This window comes from Nannospalax galili, unplaced genomic scaffold, assembly GCF_000622305.1.
Source record: "Nannospalax galili isolate Female #2095 unplaced genomic scaffold, S.galili_v1.0 scaffold648, whole genome shotgun sequence".
Taxonomy (NCBI): Eukaryota; Metazoa; Chordata; class Mammalia; order Rodentia; family Spalacidae; genus Nannospalax; species Nannospalax galili.
Genome location: NW_008360311.1, coordinates 4,571,092 through 4,585,568, shown reverse-complemented (window position 1 = coordinate 4,585,568; position 14,477 = coordinate 4,571,092). Strand labels below are relative to the sequence as shown.

Sequence of the window (14,477 nt, the reverse complement as noted above, 5' to 3'; positions counted from 1 at the left end):
GCAGGCATAAATCATACACATTAAGTTTATACACAGAAATTCCCCCACTCCAAGGCTTCTGAGTTTAGACTAACAGTTTCTCAGCCTTGGCATGACTGCCATTTGGACCAGGGAATTCTGTTGTGGGGAGCTAACCTGCATTACGGGGCTTCAGCAGTTTCCCATGTCTCCAGATGCATCACTCCCTGGGGGTGTCACAACCCAAACCCAAATAGTTCCTAGTGACAATCCCCCATCAAGAGGGATTTCCTCTTGGAGCCTGACAGGCCATGTGAAGCTCGGTTGTCGCCATTCCTGGGCCAGGTTCTGCCATGCTGGACTCCAGGGCTCCTTACCACAACCCATCTGTCCACAGGGTTGCAGCCAGTTCCCATCACCCCTCCAGGGGGTCCAGCTCTATTCCTGCCCATGCTCACTCGGCCCTCTGCTGCCCAGCCCTTCACAGGCAGGGGACAGACAGGAGGACTAGGGACAGGAACCATAGCCTCCCCACCTACCAGTGGTGTGATGAGGCTCCAGGAGGCGCAAAGATGGAAGGCACAACAATGGGAAGTTTTATTCTTATTACAAAGTAAGCGTTGTGGTAGGAAATCTGGTAAGCTTAAAAAAAAAAAAATTTTTTTAAAAAATGAAGGTTCTTCAGAGTCCACTGCCTATAGATGGCTCCAGCTGCAGCCAGTCAAACCCCTGGCAGCTGTGGGGGCAAGGACATCCAGGCAGGCAGAGCCCTTGATCAAGGACATTATAAAGCAGCTTCTCTTCCAGGTTAAACATCTGCTGTATTCCAACTCTGGTGATTCGGAGGCTTCTGTGGCCTGTTCAAAGCACCTGCCCCCGCTCCCCACACCCTCCAGGTCTGCAGGTAGCACATCAGAACTCGTCCTTTATGTCAAAATGGGGCTGGTCTTCAGGCTTGAAGTCCAGGTTGGGGCTGCCATCCTCGTTGAGGATCCTGCGGGCCGTGTACCCGACGATGGGGTATTTGGCTTTGTACACCCGGCTGAAGACGTCATCCAGGGCCTCCAGCTCCTTGGCAGTGAGACCCGTCTGCGGGAGAAAGACCAAGAAATGAAGGGTGGGGATGAGCAAATTGTGTTTGGTCCTGCCTGCTCTCCATCCCTGCCTTACACCCCAAATGAAGGACAATGGACTTGTAAAGAAACAACCGTGGGGATGCAGGGGGTGCCTTAGCCATGAGGTCAGACAATCATGAACTAGAGCCTCCAGGTTAAGCCTTTTCTCTCTATAAGTTACTTATGCCAGACTTTGTGTTACAGTAATGGAAGACTGACTTAACATGCTTAGTCAGTTTCTTAATGCTGTGGCTTTGGCATTTCACGCCCCTCAGTTTTATTACGCCCATTTGACATTGAGCACATCTAGGTGATTGCCAGCCTGACTGCGGGGACTGCTTTTTTAAATTAATTTTAAATTTTTCATTATTTATATGTGTGTGTGTGCGTGTGTGTCCACATGCTTGCCATAGTGTGCAGTTGGAGGTCAGAGGACAATTTGTAGGAACTGGTTCTCTCCCTCCATCATGTGGTGGTCAGGCTTGGCACAAGCACCTTCACCCCTGAGCCATCTTGCCAGCCCCAGTTTGTTTTCAATGCTATTTTCTCCTGCACACAGGTACAAGCAGAGGGGGTTCCTGCTTCTCCTAAGGTCATCCACTGAGCTATCAAAGTGACGGAGACTGGCCTGAGGAGCAGGTCTCAGATGAACCTGAAAGCAGGTAGAGATTGAGTGCAGGCCATAGAGGGTCAGGCCACTGGAACAAGCTGGGGCCAACAGTAGATTCCCTGGGTTGGATGACATGGGAGTTTGAACTTGACTCTAAAGGCAGTGGGGAGCATGGGAGGTTCCTGACTAGGGGTGACCCAGTAAGATAATGTATTTCAGGCCGGGCGTGGTAGCGCACACCTTTAATACCAGCCCTCAAGAGACAGAAGCAGGTGGATCTCTGTGAGTTCAAGGCCAGCCTGGTCTACATAGTGAGTTCCAGGATAGCTGGGACTACAGGGAGACCCTGTCTCAAAAAGACCAAAAAAAAAAAAATTATATATATATAATGTATTTGAAGAAAATGGTTGGCCACACCATGTGGACTGGAGAATAAAAAAGCTAATTAAGTTTTGTGGAGGGCTGGAGAGATGGCTCAGCGGTTAAGAACACTGACTGTTTTTGCAGAAGACCCAGGTTTGGATCCCAGCACCCACATGGCAGCTAACAGCTGTCCATAACTCCAGTTCCAGGGGATCCAACAGCCTCTTCTGTCCTCTGCGGCATTGCATGACACGGGTGCACTTACCTACATGCAGGCAATACACACATATACATAAAATAAAAATAATAAATATTTAAGTTTTGTGGACTGAGCCTCTCACCAGTGGCTAAGCGCTCGCCTAGCATGTGGACATGTCGAAAGCCTGGGTTCAAATCCCAGCACCTTCCCTGCAAAATGAATGAGGAAGCTTTGCTATTAAGAGGTTAAAACAAAACCAAAGCACAGTGTGTGGAGGGGGTGATTTTGACAAAAGCTCCTTTTGGCTCACAGTGTCATGGGTGAGGTCTGCGGGCTCCAGGGACATCTTGGCCACTCCTCTGGTGGAGTCCTTCCCAGTCAAGGCATTGTAGGGGGCTCCTCGTCCATAAAACTCTGCAGCAGAGAAGAGTGTGGGTGTCCATGCAGAGCAGCCAGGAGCCCACAAGTGGGAGTGCCCCAGGCCCCCAGCATCAGAGAAGCTCCAATTCCTAGGACAAGCACAGCAGGGCAGAAGGGAGGCCTGGGGGTCCACCCCAACTGGCAGTCAGGCCGCACTCCACACATCCAGAACACAGATGGGAACACCTGAGAGTTGTCTGCAGAATGGTTTGACAGAATTAAGTCTTTTCTTCTTTTTTAATATTTTATTTATTATTTTTATTTTATGTGTTTGAGTGTATTGCCTGCATGTATGTGAGTGCACCCGTGTCATGCAATGCCTCGGAGGTCAGAAGAGGGCCTCAGATTCCCCTGGAACTGGAGTTAAGGACGGTTTGTAGCTGCCATGTGGGTGCTGGGAATTGAACCCGGATCCTCTGCAAGAGCAGTCAGTGCTCTTAACCGCTGAGCCATCTCTCCAGCCCCAAGCCTCTGTGAAAAATTAAAAGTGGAAGTGGGTGTGGTGGCGCATGTCATTAATCCCAGCACTGGGAGGCAGAGTCAGGCCTCTCAATCTGGTCTACATAGCAAGTTCCAGGCTAGCCATGGCTACATAGTAAGATCCTGTCTCAACACCTCCCCACCCCAAATTAAAATGCATGCCTGCCCTGGTTATGGGGGCTTGTACTCCTAGCTACTCAGGAGGCTGAGGCAGCAGAACTGTAAGTTCAAGGCCAGCCTGGACTTGCCTCCAAATAAAAAGTAAAAAAGGGCTCAGTAGCAGCGTGCTTGCCTAGTACACACCAAGTCCGGGGTCCAATCCCTAGTAGGAAAAAAAAAAAAAAAAAGATGCAGGCAAGAAAAATCCCTGGTCTTAAATGTTTCAGTGTTAAAATGTTCTGTCATGTTCTATGACAGCAACTCTTTGCTAAGGGGCACTTTCCTCTGCCTTCAACCAGAGAACTCATCAAGTTCACATTGGATTCCACAGACCTTCAAGTAGGAACATGGCATTAAAAGGAGATGCTGAGTAGATAAAATCTATTTAGTAAAGCACTGACAGGCTTAGCTCCATCTGGTCACTTCGGAGGGAAGGAGACACCTTGCACGCCCCCCTCCCCCGCCCCCACCACCTCATGTCTCCAGGTGTTTGCTGCAGCTCTGAGCTCCCCCCAAACAAAGACCCAAGGCCCTGGCCACTTACCCTTTCCAGAAGTGACGTCAAACACCACTCCCTTTACTGCCAAGTAGATGGGATGATCTTCCTAGAAAGAAGGGGAATGCTGGGAGGAGGAGGCAGACAGCCAGTTCCCCCAGCACAGGTTAGTGAAAACTCTGCCCATCATGAGCTGGGCAAATGGTGGGGAGTCATAAGGCCAGCCATCGGCAAGCTCAGCACTACCTACAGAACATCACACCCACTCTGAAAGTCCTGAAGTGTCATGGACAGAGCTAGCGATCCTTTTAAAACAGTCAGGAGGGCTGGAGAGATGGCTCAGCCAGGTGATCTGACACCCTCTTCTGGACTCTGTGGGCATTGTACCCATGGGTGCACTTACGTGCAGGCAAAACACTCATACACTTAAAATTCAAATAAATAGGCCAGGCATGGTGGCACACGCCTTTAATCCCAGCACTCGGGAGGCAGAGGCAGGGGGATCTCTGTGAGTTCAAGGCCAGCCTGGTCTACATAGTGAGCTCTAGGACAGCTGGGGTTACAGGGAGACCCTGTCTCAAAAAGACCAAAAAAAAAAAAAAATTAAAATAAATAAATCCAAAAAATATTTAGACAGGAGTCATAAAGTGAAGTCACTTCAGATAAAAATTCAAAAGTGAGCTGGGCATGACTGTACCCAGGAATGTTTGTAATCTCAGCACTCTGGAGACAGAAGCATGAGGCTCAGAAGTTTAAGACTGGTCTCAGCTACATAGCAAGTTTGAGGCCAGCCTGGGCTACGTGAGACCCTATCTCAAAAAAAGAAAATAGAGTACAATTCAAAAGAACAGGAAATGGTGAAGGATTTGGATCAGGGCAACATCCCATCATCAGCATACAGTGTGGTAATGTCAGTGAGCTATTTATATTTTGTTTCTTTTAAAAAAAAAGACATGTATTTGTGTGTGTGTGTGTGTGAGTATATACATGTGTGTGTGTGCACGTGCATGCCTGTGCATACACATGGAGGCCAGAAGAAGACACCGGGTGTCTTCCTCTCTGACTTGCCACCTGTTCCTTTGAGTCAGGGTCTCTCTCTGAACCCAGGGCTCCTGTTTTCTCTGCTGGGTTGGAAGCAACAAGCCCCAGTGGTGCTCCTGGGCCTGCCCTCTTGGAGCAGACGTTACAAGTGTGTACAGAACATCCAGCTTGCTATGTGGGTGCTGGGATCAAACTCCAGTCCTCATGACTGCACAGCAAGTGCTTTAACTACTGGTCCATCTTGCCAAGCCCATATTTTGCTTCTCATAGGTAACAGTACATCACAAACCATTTCCATGTATTGAAAAATACCTGTCATGGGGTTGGAGGGATGGCTCAGCAGTTAAGAGCACTGAGTACTCTTCCCGAGGACCCAGGTTCAATTCCCAACATCCACATGGTGGGTAACAACCATCCATAACTCCAGTTGCAGGGAATCCGATGCCTTCTTCTGACCTCCTCAGGCATTGCACAAGTGTGCACTTACATACATGCAGGCAATACACTCATACACATAAGATAAAAATAAATATTTTCAAAAAGAAAAATTTTGCCTGTTACTTAATGAGTTACATGGGACCGCATCTCATGAGTGACTCTGCATCTGACAAGGGCCCATCTCATGAGTGACTGCACCTGCTTCTGTAGCTGGTCTGTTTTGGGTACTGGTGTGCCCAGTCTTGGAACAATGAGTGGTGATTATGAATATCATCCTGCAAATTACATTCTAATTAGGTGAGCTACTGCCTTGAAGCTTATACACTTGGACCAAAGTGTATAAACAACTTAATCACTTGCAATATTGTCAGTTTGCCCTTCAAAAACAGGAAACCATGTAAAGAGACGGCTATGTGGCAGTGATATTTGCCCACAGTGATCCTGTGTTACGGATTTGATTTTTGCTACATTAGTGGGTATAAAATGTTGCCAGAGATAGGGCTGGAATCCAAAGCCCTCTTCTGACCTCCGTGGCATCACACAACACGGGTGCACTCACATACATGCAGGCAATGCACTCATATAGGGCTGGCTCAGCAGTTAAGAGCACTGAGATAGGGTGGTTAAGGTTAAGAGATAGGGCTGGCTCAGCAGTTAAAAGCACTGACTGCTCTTGCAGAGGACCCGGGTTCAATTCCCAGCACCCACGTGGTGGCTACAAACCATCCTTAACTCCAGTTCCAGAGGAATCCGAAGCCCTCTTCTGACCTCCACGGCATTGCACAACATGGGTGCACTCACACACATACAGGTAATACACTCATACACATAAAATAAAATATTTTTAAATGTTGCCAGAGATAGATAGATAGATGATAAAGAGGGGGAGAGAAAGAAGAGAAAGGGAGAGAAAGAGAGAGAGAGAGATAACACTATGGCAGATGGTTTGGGTTTTCTAACTTCCCTCGAAGTGGGCTCAGGCTAGGAAGATGGGCAGAGCTCCAGATCCTGGTTTCTCTTGCTTTTTGGCCCCATGGGGGCGGGGGATGGCAGAAATTCACAGGCCTAGTTACGGAGGAGTTGCCACTTGACCTGTCTCTGGGTGGTCTTTGGGTTCTTGCCCTTGTGGGGTTTCTGCACACATGTCTGCATCACCACATTTAACAGACTGAGGAGCTAAAGCTCAGAGAGGTTGAGCAACTTTCAAAGGAGATGTATTCCACAGTCACATAACCTATGGGCCTTCAGTTTCCCTACCTGTCACATACAGGTACTCCCTACACACCATGCAGGAATGGCAAAGGACACGGTGCATGTGAGGGCCTCGCCAGTGTGACACAGCCTTGGCCAACGGATCCCTGCCAGAGGCCCCAGGATGTACACTGACTGCCAGCTTGCTCCATCTCTCCTAAGCCAGAGGACTGCAGTGTCCTGAGGATCTGCCACCTTTCTTCACTGTGATGACCTGTTCCTGCTTCAGCTGCTTAATAAATGGGCTATGCATTTATATCCATTTAAAAATATGCATTTGGAATGGCCATGAACCCCATTATGTCCTGTGCTCTGTATGTTCAAGCATGCCTGGCTGTGGGACCGGGATCTGCTGGCACACACCCCTAATGCATGCTTACAGCATTGGCTGCCTCATGAGTCCAGTCCTCTCCATCCTGCATTTGACTGTGGTACTGTTTTGCCTTGCATTCTGCTTGGAAACCATGTCCCTTGGGCCATGAGCATCAGTAGCTCTGGTGTGGATAAGAGATAGTTAATGGAACTTCTATTATTAAAGTTACCTAGTGCGGTGGCACATACCTTTAATCTCAGTCCTTGGGAGGCAAAGGCAGGTAGCTCTCTGTGACTTCGAAGTCAGCCTGGTCAACAGAGCAAGTTCGAGGCCTGCCAGGGCTACATGGTGAGATCTGTCTCAAAGAAACAAAGTTACCTAGTGATCCTTTATGGCATTAACAAAGGCCCCTACACTTAGTGGCATTGCTGTTGAAGTATCGGAGCACAGTTCTGCTGCTGGTGTGTGGATGGTTCAGTGGTGCTGCAGCACTTCACTGAAGGAGTTTGAAACCCAGGCTTTTGCAGGTAGTATAAATCCATGGAGGGTCCAAGAATGCTCTGAGAGTCATTTTATTTGCTCCCTTAATTTTGACATTTCTAAGCTTAGACTACAAAAGCTTAATATTATCAAAGGAATGAAGAACAAAACAGTGATGGGGTTGTATCCAGGTCTTGCCTCCTACTCTGAGATCAGTATCATAGAAATCTTGTTCTGACCAAATGCAGCCTCTTGAGTAAGAGTTGACATTTTGCCACATAACCCTTAAGTAGCCTTGCTGAGGTCGTGTCTATGGCATAGAATGGGCTTGCTGGGGGCAGAGGGGGTGTGGCATAATGAAGTAGTTTTGTAACCTTTAATATAACTAATGTTTCTGTTTTTTGAGTGACAGAGACAGTCCTTTTGAAAAAGAGGGAGGGAGGAGGGAGGGAGGGAGGAAGGAAGGATAGATTGATAGATGATAGATAGATAGATAGATAGATGATAGATGATTGATAGATAGATGATAGAAGATTGATAGATGATAGATGATAGATAGATAGATAGATGTTAGATAGATAGATGACAGATGATAGACAGATGATAGAAACAGTACCCAGGAGGCTGTAGGCCAGCTTGGGCTGTATAGTGAGTGGCAGCCTCAATACCCACTCTTTCCAAAATTTGTACACATCATGGCTATAATCCAACTGTGATGTCCTGTCCGGCTTCTTCTTTTCCCGTGTGCAGTCACACAACCCTGATACGCTTAGACATGGAAACACAAGCGCTATCCCTAGCACTCCCGTGGTGCTGAGGTCACAGGGGAGGCAGACAGGCACCAGTGAGACAGTGACAGAGGAGGGCGTCACCTCTAACAGCAGCCGTGTGGTGGGGACACTTTGCTCGAATTGTTAGGCTGGGAAGTGGTGACTGAGAAGGGAGGTGGCTGCCAGAGTGACCAGAGATGTGATAAAGGCTTGTTCAGCATGGTCTCCCCAGGCTCCCCCTATCCCATCCACCTGGGCAGGTGAGGTCTTTTGGGACCCACAGTTGGATGTTTATACATACATGGCTGTACCATCTTAGCTATTTATGGGCCCCAGAAGATCATAACAGCCAGGTGGGCTGTCTTTAACCAAGGAACCCCAAGAGCAGTCACCACTACATTGCAAACCTGGCAGAAGCTTTCAAGCTAAACAGGATTGGGTTTAAGCCACTGCTTGCAAGCTGTGTTGCCTTGAGTGATTTACTTAACCTCTCTGTGCTTCACCTTTCTCCTCTGTCATAGGAGTAAAAGTATCACCTCAATGGGCTGTTGGGGTTAGTAAAGGCAAAAGATATACAACACTGAGCTGTCTGTGGGAAATGTCAGTTTGCTTTATTCTCTACGTTTTGAATGTTGTAAAATCAAGAATCAGACAAGAGACAGGAAATTTGAAGTTGAAACTGGAAGAGTTTGAAAATAATCTAACACCTTTATGAGTGAGGCTGCTTAAAGAACATGTGTGTGCATGTGCCTGTATGCATGCTTTGAGACACCATCTTGCTATGTAGCCCAGGCTGGTCTTGAACTCACTATCCTCCTGCCTGTCCCCTGAGTGTTGGGATTACAGGTTTGTGCCACCACACCCTGTTGGATAAGGCTATTTGGGCCCTAAAAGGTTAAATGATTTATCTTGAGTCACAGATGTGTGTGAGTTTTGGAACCCAAGGCTTGGCCTATCCTCTCTCCCTGCCCACCAGAGGGCACCCTTAGCCCTGGGGGACTTGCCTGGATAAAAGACTCAGGGCCCCAGGAAAGTTGTATGTGTGGCTCAGAAGTGCCAGACAGGGGACAAGAGCCTTTACCTGCCTTGGGACGTGGAGTTGCCTCACCACCTGACCTTCCCACCTGCCTTTGGTCAGGCAGAAGTCAGTGGAAAGTATCATGACAGCCACAATGCAGGGCTAGGGAAGCAGTGGGCAGAGGGGAAGAAGGCCCTGTCCTGCAGGAGGAGTGGCCAGGCTGGCAGGCAGGCTGGCTCAGCCAATGGCCAGTATGCCTGTGCTTCTCCACCTTCGGGACCCAGCTCAGAGTTCAGCCCAGGGCTGAGCTAGTTCCTCAGTGCCCCTCTTGTCTGTGAAAGAGAGAGAACCTGCTATGGGTGGGGTTTTCTGCAGAGAAAACTCTGCCCTTCCATGGTCTGAGACCAAGCTCTTCTAACTTATCAACAGACTAAACAAATGAAATAGGAAAAAACATAGAAAGCAAAAGAGAAAATACTAGAAAAGCCTGAGTCTAAGTTGCTGTTTCCTTGGCTACTCTCAGTGTGTTTTCATATGAGTTAGTCAAGTTAGCAGCAGCTGCCACTGGTTAAGGGTCTCTGAGCCAAACACTGTCCCTTCCTTCTTTCATTTTCTGTCCCCTGTGTAGGGGAGGGGCCCACAGTGACCACGTCCCTCCAGATGGGCTACCGTGCTACATACAGTTCAACCCTCAGCCAGGCATGGCTTGGTTATTGCCTACTGTCGGGTGACTTTACCTAAAGGAGGTTATAACAGGTAATCTGGGTGGGTGTGATCTGCCCACATGTACTGAATGGCCAGGAGGTTTCCCTGAGGAAGAGGAAATCCCAGCTCCTTTAGAAACAGAGATCCGTCTGCCTCTGCCTCCCAAGTGCTGGGACTAAAGGCGTGCGCCACCAAGCCCGGCTCAGAAATATATTTTTATGTTTGGTGTATAAGTGCCTGCATGTATGTTGTGCACCATGTGTTGCCTGGTGCCCACAGAGACCAGAAGAGGGATCACCTGAAACTGGAATTACAGATGTGTGGGTGCTGGAAACCAAGTCTGGGTCCTCTGCAAGAGCAGGTAGTGCTCTTAACTGCTGAGCCATCTCTCCAGCCCAAGACCTTCTTTTAACTTTTTTATTACTTAGTTGTTTGATTTATTTTAATTTTACATGTATGAGTGTTTTGCCTGCATGTATGTAAGTGCACCATGTCATGCAATGCCCACAGAGGTCAGAAGAAAGCCTTGTATTCCCTGAAACTGGTGTTATGGACAGTTGCTATCCGTCATGTGGGTGCTGGGAATCGAACCCAGGTCCTCTGGAAGAGCAGCTAGTGCTCTTAACTGCTGAGCCATCTCTCAAGCCCCTTCTTTTAATTTTTAATTAGTTAATTCTTGAGACTGGGTCTCACTATGTAGCCCAGGCTGGCCTTGACCTCCCAGGGATCTGCCTGACTTTGCAGTCTCTAGTGCTGGGATTAAAGGCCTGCATTACCACACCTAGCAAGACGTTTTTTTTATATTGATTATTTGTATAATGATATATTAATATTTTATATTAATGCAGTATAATTTATATCATTATATTAAAGATAGAGCTTTAAGGTGGAGAGCCATAAACGAGATCGAAATGCAAAGTAGAGACTTTTTTTCAGGGTGGAGCCCTGAGGAAGGAACAAGAGAGAGGAAAGGAAGCGAGGCAGGGGAGTGTCGTGGTTAGAGCTTTGGAGTGTTGGAGATGGTTCTGGTGTATGCCTGCTGTTCTGGGTAACTATCAATAGTGGCCCCTTCACCCTCAGAAATGCCCTGGTTTGTATGATGCATTATTCGGTCACCCTAAACCAACCTTTGGTTGGTACTTGGACTTGAGTTCTTGCTGTACTGTGTGATTTGGGTCAAATTACCAAACCTCTCCATCTCTGTATGATGCTTGCATGGGTGATATTCTTATAAGGAGCTGTTTGCAGATGGCGTGGTGCCTGGCTGGGCAAACTGTGTCATGCAGTTTCTGGCACGGGTGGGGCTGCGGGGCTGGGGGGTTACTGTGCTCTCCTTGGACTGGAGAGTAAAGTGCCAGGAATAGCTAGGGGTGGGGATCACACCCAGAGTCTTGGAGCTCACTCCTTCCCTTGAGTGCAGTCTTCTCCCAACATCAAAGTGTACCAGGAGCCAGGCCTCTGCCCCTTTCTGCAGATACTTGGGGGGGGCATTCAGGCGAGAGGGTTGTTTCTCATCTGTCATCCCCCTCTGCCCTCAACCCCAAGGGCCTAGACATTAAATGGGGTCTGAGAATTGGGCTTCAGAGCCCAGTTCATCCCAGGGCATCCCAGGGCCCCCCAGCCCAGCCTGCTCCCTGCTCTTCCCTGCTGGTGCGGCCCAGTGGCACCCCAACCCATGCTCACACTAAAAACAAGAGCCAGCGACCAGGGACCCCATGCATGGCAGCTCCAGGGCCAAGGGAGCACAGGTGGGAGGTGGGCAAGCTGGGTCTCCACTAGGCGCCTCCCTTGTTCCCTGGTCTAGGCCTGGGGACAGCAGGTCCAGCCTGGGGGGACAGCAGGTCCAGCCTGGGGACAGCAGGTCCGGCCTGGGGATAGCAGGTCCAACCTAGGGGGACAGCAGGTCCGGCCTGGGGACAGTAGGTCCAGCCTGGGGATAGCAGATCAGGCCTGGGGACAGCACTTGGGGACAGCAGGTCCAGCCTGGGAATAGCAGGTCCGCCTGGGGGAGCAGGTCCAACCTAGGGGGACAGCAGGTCCGGCCCGGGGATAGCAGATCAGGCCTGGGGACAGCAGGTCCAGCCTGGGGACAGCAGGTCCGGCCTGGAGATAGCAGGTCCAACCTAGGGGGACAGCAGGTCCGGCCCGGGGATAGCAGATCAGGCCTGGGGACAGCAGGTCCAGCCTGGGGACAGCAGGTCCGGCCTGGAGATAGCAGGTCCAACCTAGGGGGACAGCAGGTCCGGCCCGGGGATAGCAGATCAGGCCTGGGGACATCAGGTCCAGCCTGGGGATAGCAGGTCCAACCTAGGGGGACAGCAGGTCCGGCCTGGGGATAGCAGGTCCAACCTAGGGGGACAGCAGGTCCGGCCTGGGGGAGCAGGCCCCGCCGCCTACCTCCTCGCCGCTGTAGCGGGCCAGCTCCTCCTCCGTGAAGAGCCGCACCGGGGGCCCCCGCTCTGCCGGACGCGGAGTCTGCCCAGCCCCGGCCCCGGCCGCGGGCACCGGGACCAGCGCCAGCACCAGGGCGAGCGTCACCAGCGGCCGCAGCGGCCACCCGGGCGCCGGGCGCGCCATGGAGAGAGCCGGGCGGGCGGAACCGGACGTGGGCGGCGCGGGCAGCAGAGGGCGGGCGACGTCAACGAGACCCAACTTTATCTATCCCTCTCTTGATCCTCCCTCCCTTCCTCCCTCCCTTCTCCCTCCTCCCTCCTCTCGTCCTCTCTCTCTCCTTCATTCCTTTCTATTCCTGTCCCTTTCTCAAAACAGTACTCAACTTTATTAATGCGTCTTTCTCTTCCAACCTTCCTCCCTCTCCGCCTCCTTCTGTCTCTTTCTCTGGCTGCCTGTCTCCCTCTCCGTCTCTTTGCCTCTCTCAGTGTATCTCTGTCTCTGTAGCTCCGGCTGACAGTACTGAGGCTGACCCCCCCCCCCCAGCCATAGGATTGTGTTTGTGCAAGTAGCCGTGGCAATGGCCTTGGAAGGCCTCACCAACCACAAGGCCCTTTATCAGTGTCATACCGAGTCACAGGATCCTGAGGTTGGAAGAGGCCCTGCTGACCCAGGTGGAATATTCACTGCCTTGAGGCCCCAGGCTTCTTGATACATCTGCCTACAGTGTGCTGCCTGACTGCCCCAACCGGATCTGCTCTATAGTGTGCTGTCCCAGCCCCTTCCCTTCTGCCGGTCTGTGTGTCAGGACCCCCCTGAAGCCATAAGACCCTCCCTGTGATTTCTACAGATCACATTTAGCTGCTGCCTCCCAGACACACTAAGGATAAGTCTACAAGGCACCCCTTGAATTTACTTGAACCCAGATTCCCCAGGTACTCCCAGGTGAGGAAGCCAGTCCCAAGCGTTTTCAGGAGCAGAGCATTCTGGACAAGGGACAGTGCCAAGGCCAACGTGCTCGGCGCCCGAGAGCGAGGAGTGGGGCCACAAAGGTGGATGCCCAGCCTTCCGTCTCCTTTTACCTTTCTGTTCGGTCCAGGGCCTCTGCCTGTGGAATGGAGCCACCCACATTCAGGGCAGATCCTGTCTTATCAGTCCTCTCTGGAAAAGCCCTTACAGAACACCTAAAGGTGAGCCTCACCATGTGCTAGGTGCTCCTTAATCCAATCAAGTTGACAATCAAAATGAACCACTGAGAATAGGTAGTGATGGTCTCTTATTGCATAAGGTAACTGATGTACAAGGAAGATTAAATGACTGAGAGTACACAGGCAGGCAGGGCAGGGTCCAGACTGAAGCCCCGTCTGGGGCCAGGTCCGCACTTTCCCTAGCTGTCCTTGCCTGGATCTCAGCTGGCAGCCATGTGTCCCTCTGCACTTGGGATCTGAGTTAGTTTCCTAGGGCGCCAGCACTGAGGGACCACAAACTGACTGTAGTAATGACTTTTACAATACAGACATTCTGTGGACAACATCTGTTATCTAACCTTGCAACCAAAAAGTTAATCTTATCTTAAGCCTGTTTGTAAACAAGCCTAGCAGGCCTTGAGCACCTCCTGTAACCAGTCGCATGTTGCCTTAATTCCTCAGGACCCTTCCTTGCCCTTGACCCCTAATGTCTGAATGTGGCATAGTCAAGAAAGCTCTGCAAACAGCTGTAAATTTGTGCAGTGGACTCGGGGAAGCTGTGAAGATGATCTGAGTGTGTTCCAAGCACTTGATGGGATTAAATTGATGACATCTCTTTGTAGTTGTATGCACGCTGCCCTAGCTCCTTAGGGATCAGAAAGGGCAAAATTCCTCTCTGATAAGGGTCAGAGCTAGAGAAATGGCTCAGGTTAGGAGTGCTTGCTGCTCTTGCAGAGGACTTGAGTTCAGTCCCCAGCACCTATATGGTGGCTCACAGCTGTAACTCCAGTTCCAGGGAATCCAGTGCCTTCTTTGGTCCTCGGCAGGCACCAGGCATGTACATGGTGCACATACATAAATGCAGGCAAAATATTCATATGCATAAAATAAAATAAAGGTCAATCTTTTATGTCCCCCTCTCATGTTGATTTACGGTTTCAATAAAAGAGTGAGGCTTTGTGTGGGAGCACATTTCTGAGAAAAATCTGAAGGAATAGGTTCCCCAAAACTTGGGTCTGCTCAGGCTGTCTTTATTTAAGCATCCCTGTAATGTGGCAACATGTAGTGACTGCCGCAACAGGC

At 50.1% G+C, this 14,477-nt stretch overlaps 1 protein-coding gene across 1 annotated transcript; it reads right to left on the bottom strand.

The window, feature by feature from the left end:
• Positions 1-531: 531 nt before the first annotated feature.
• Positions 532-12,443, bottom strand: Nenf (neudesin neurotrophic factor). The gene is made up of 4 exons (XM_008824827.3): positions 12,214-12,443; positions 3,849-3,909; positions 2,556-2,659; positions 532-1,047 (listed from the first exon to the last, which is right to left on the bottom strand). Exons 1-4 carry the CDS (start codon positions 12,391-12,393, stop codon positions 871-873), a joined length of 522 nt encoding a protein of 173 aa, XP_008823049.1. The 5' UTR covers positions 12,394-12,443; the 3' UTR covers positions 532-870.
• Between the last annotated feature and the right edge of the window lie 2,034 nt (positions 12,444-14,477).

Excerpts from the sequence above, each read along its gene's own strand:
- Nenf (XM_008824827.3), bottom strand. The coding sequence starts at position 12,393 with ATGGCGCGCCCGGCGCCCGGGTGGCCGCTGCGGCCGCTGGTGACGCTC. Across the intron at positions 3,910-12,213 it reads CCCGCTACAGCGGCGAGGAG|GAAGATCATCCCATCTACTT; the intron begins GTAGGCGGCGGG and ends CCTTCTTTCTAG. Across the intron at positions 1,048-2,555 it reads CAGACCTCACCCATGACACT|ACGGGTCTCACTGCCAAGGA; the intron begins GTGAGCCAAAAG and ends TTTCTCCCGCAG.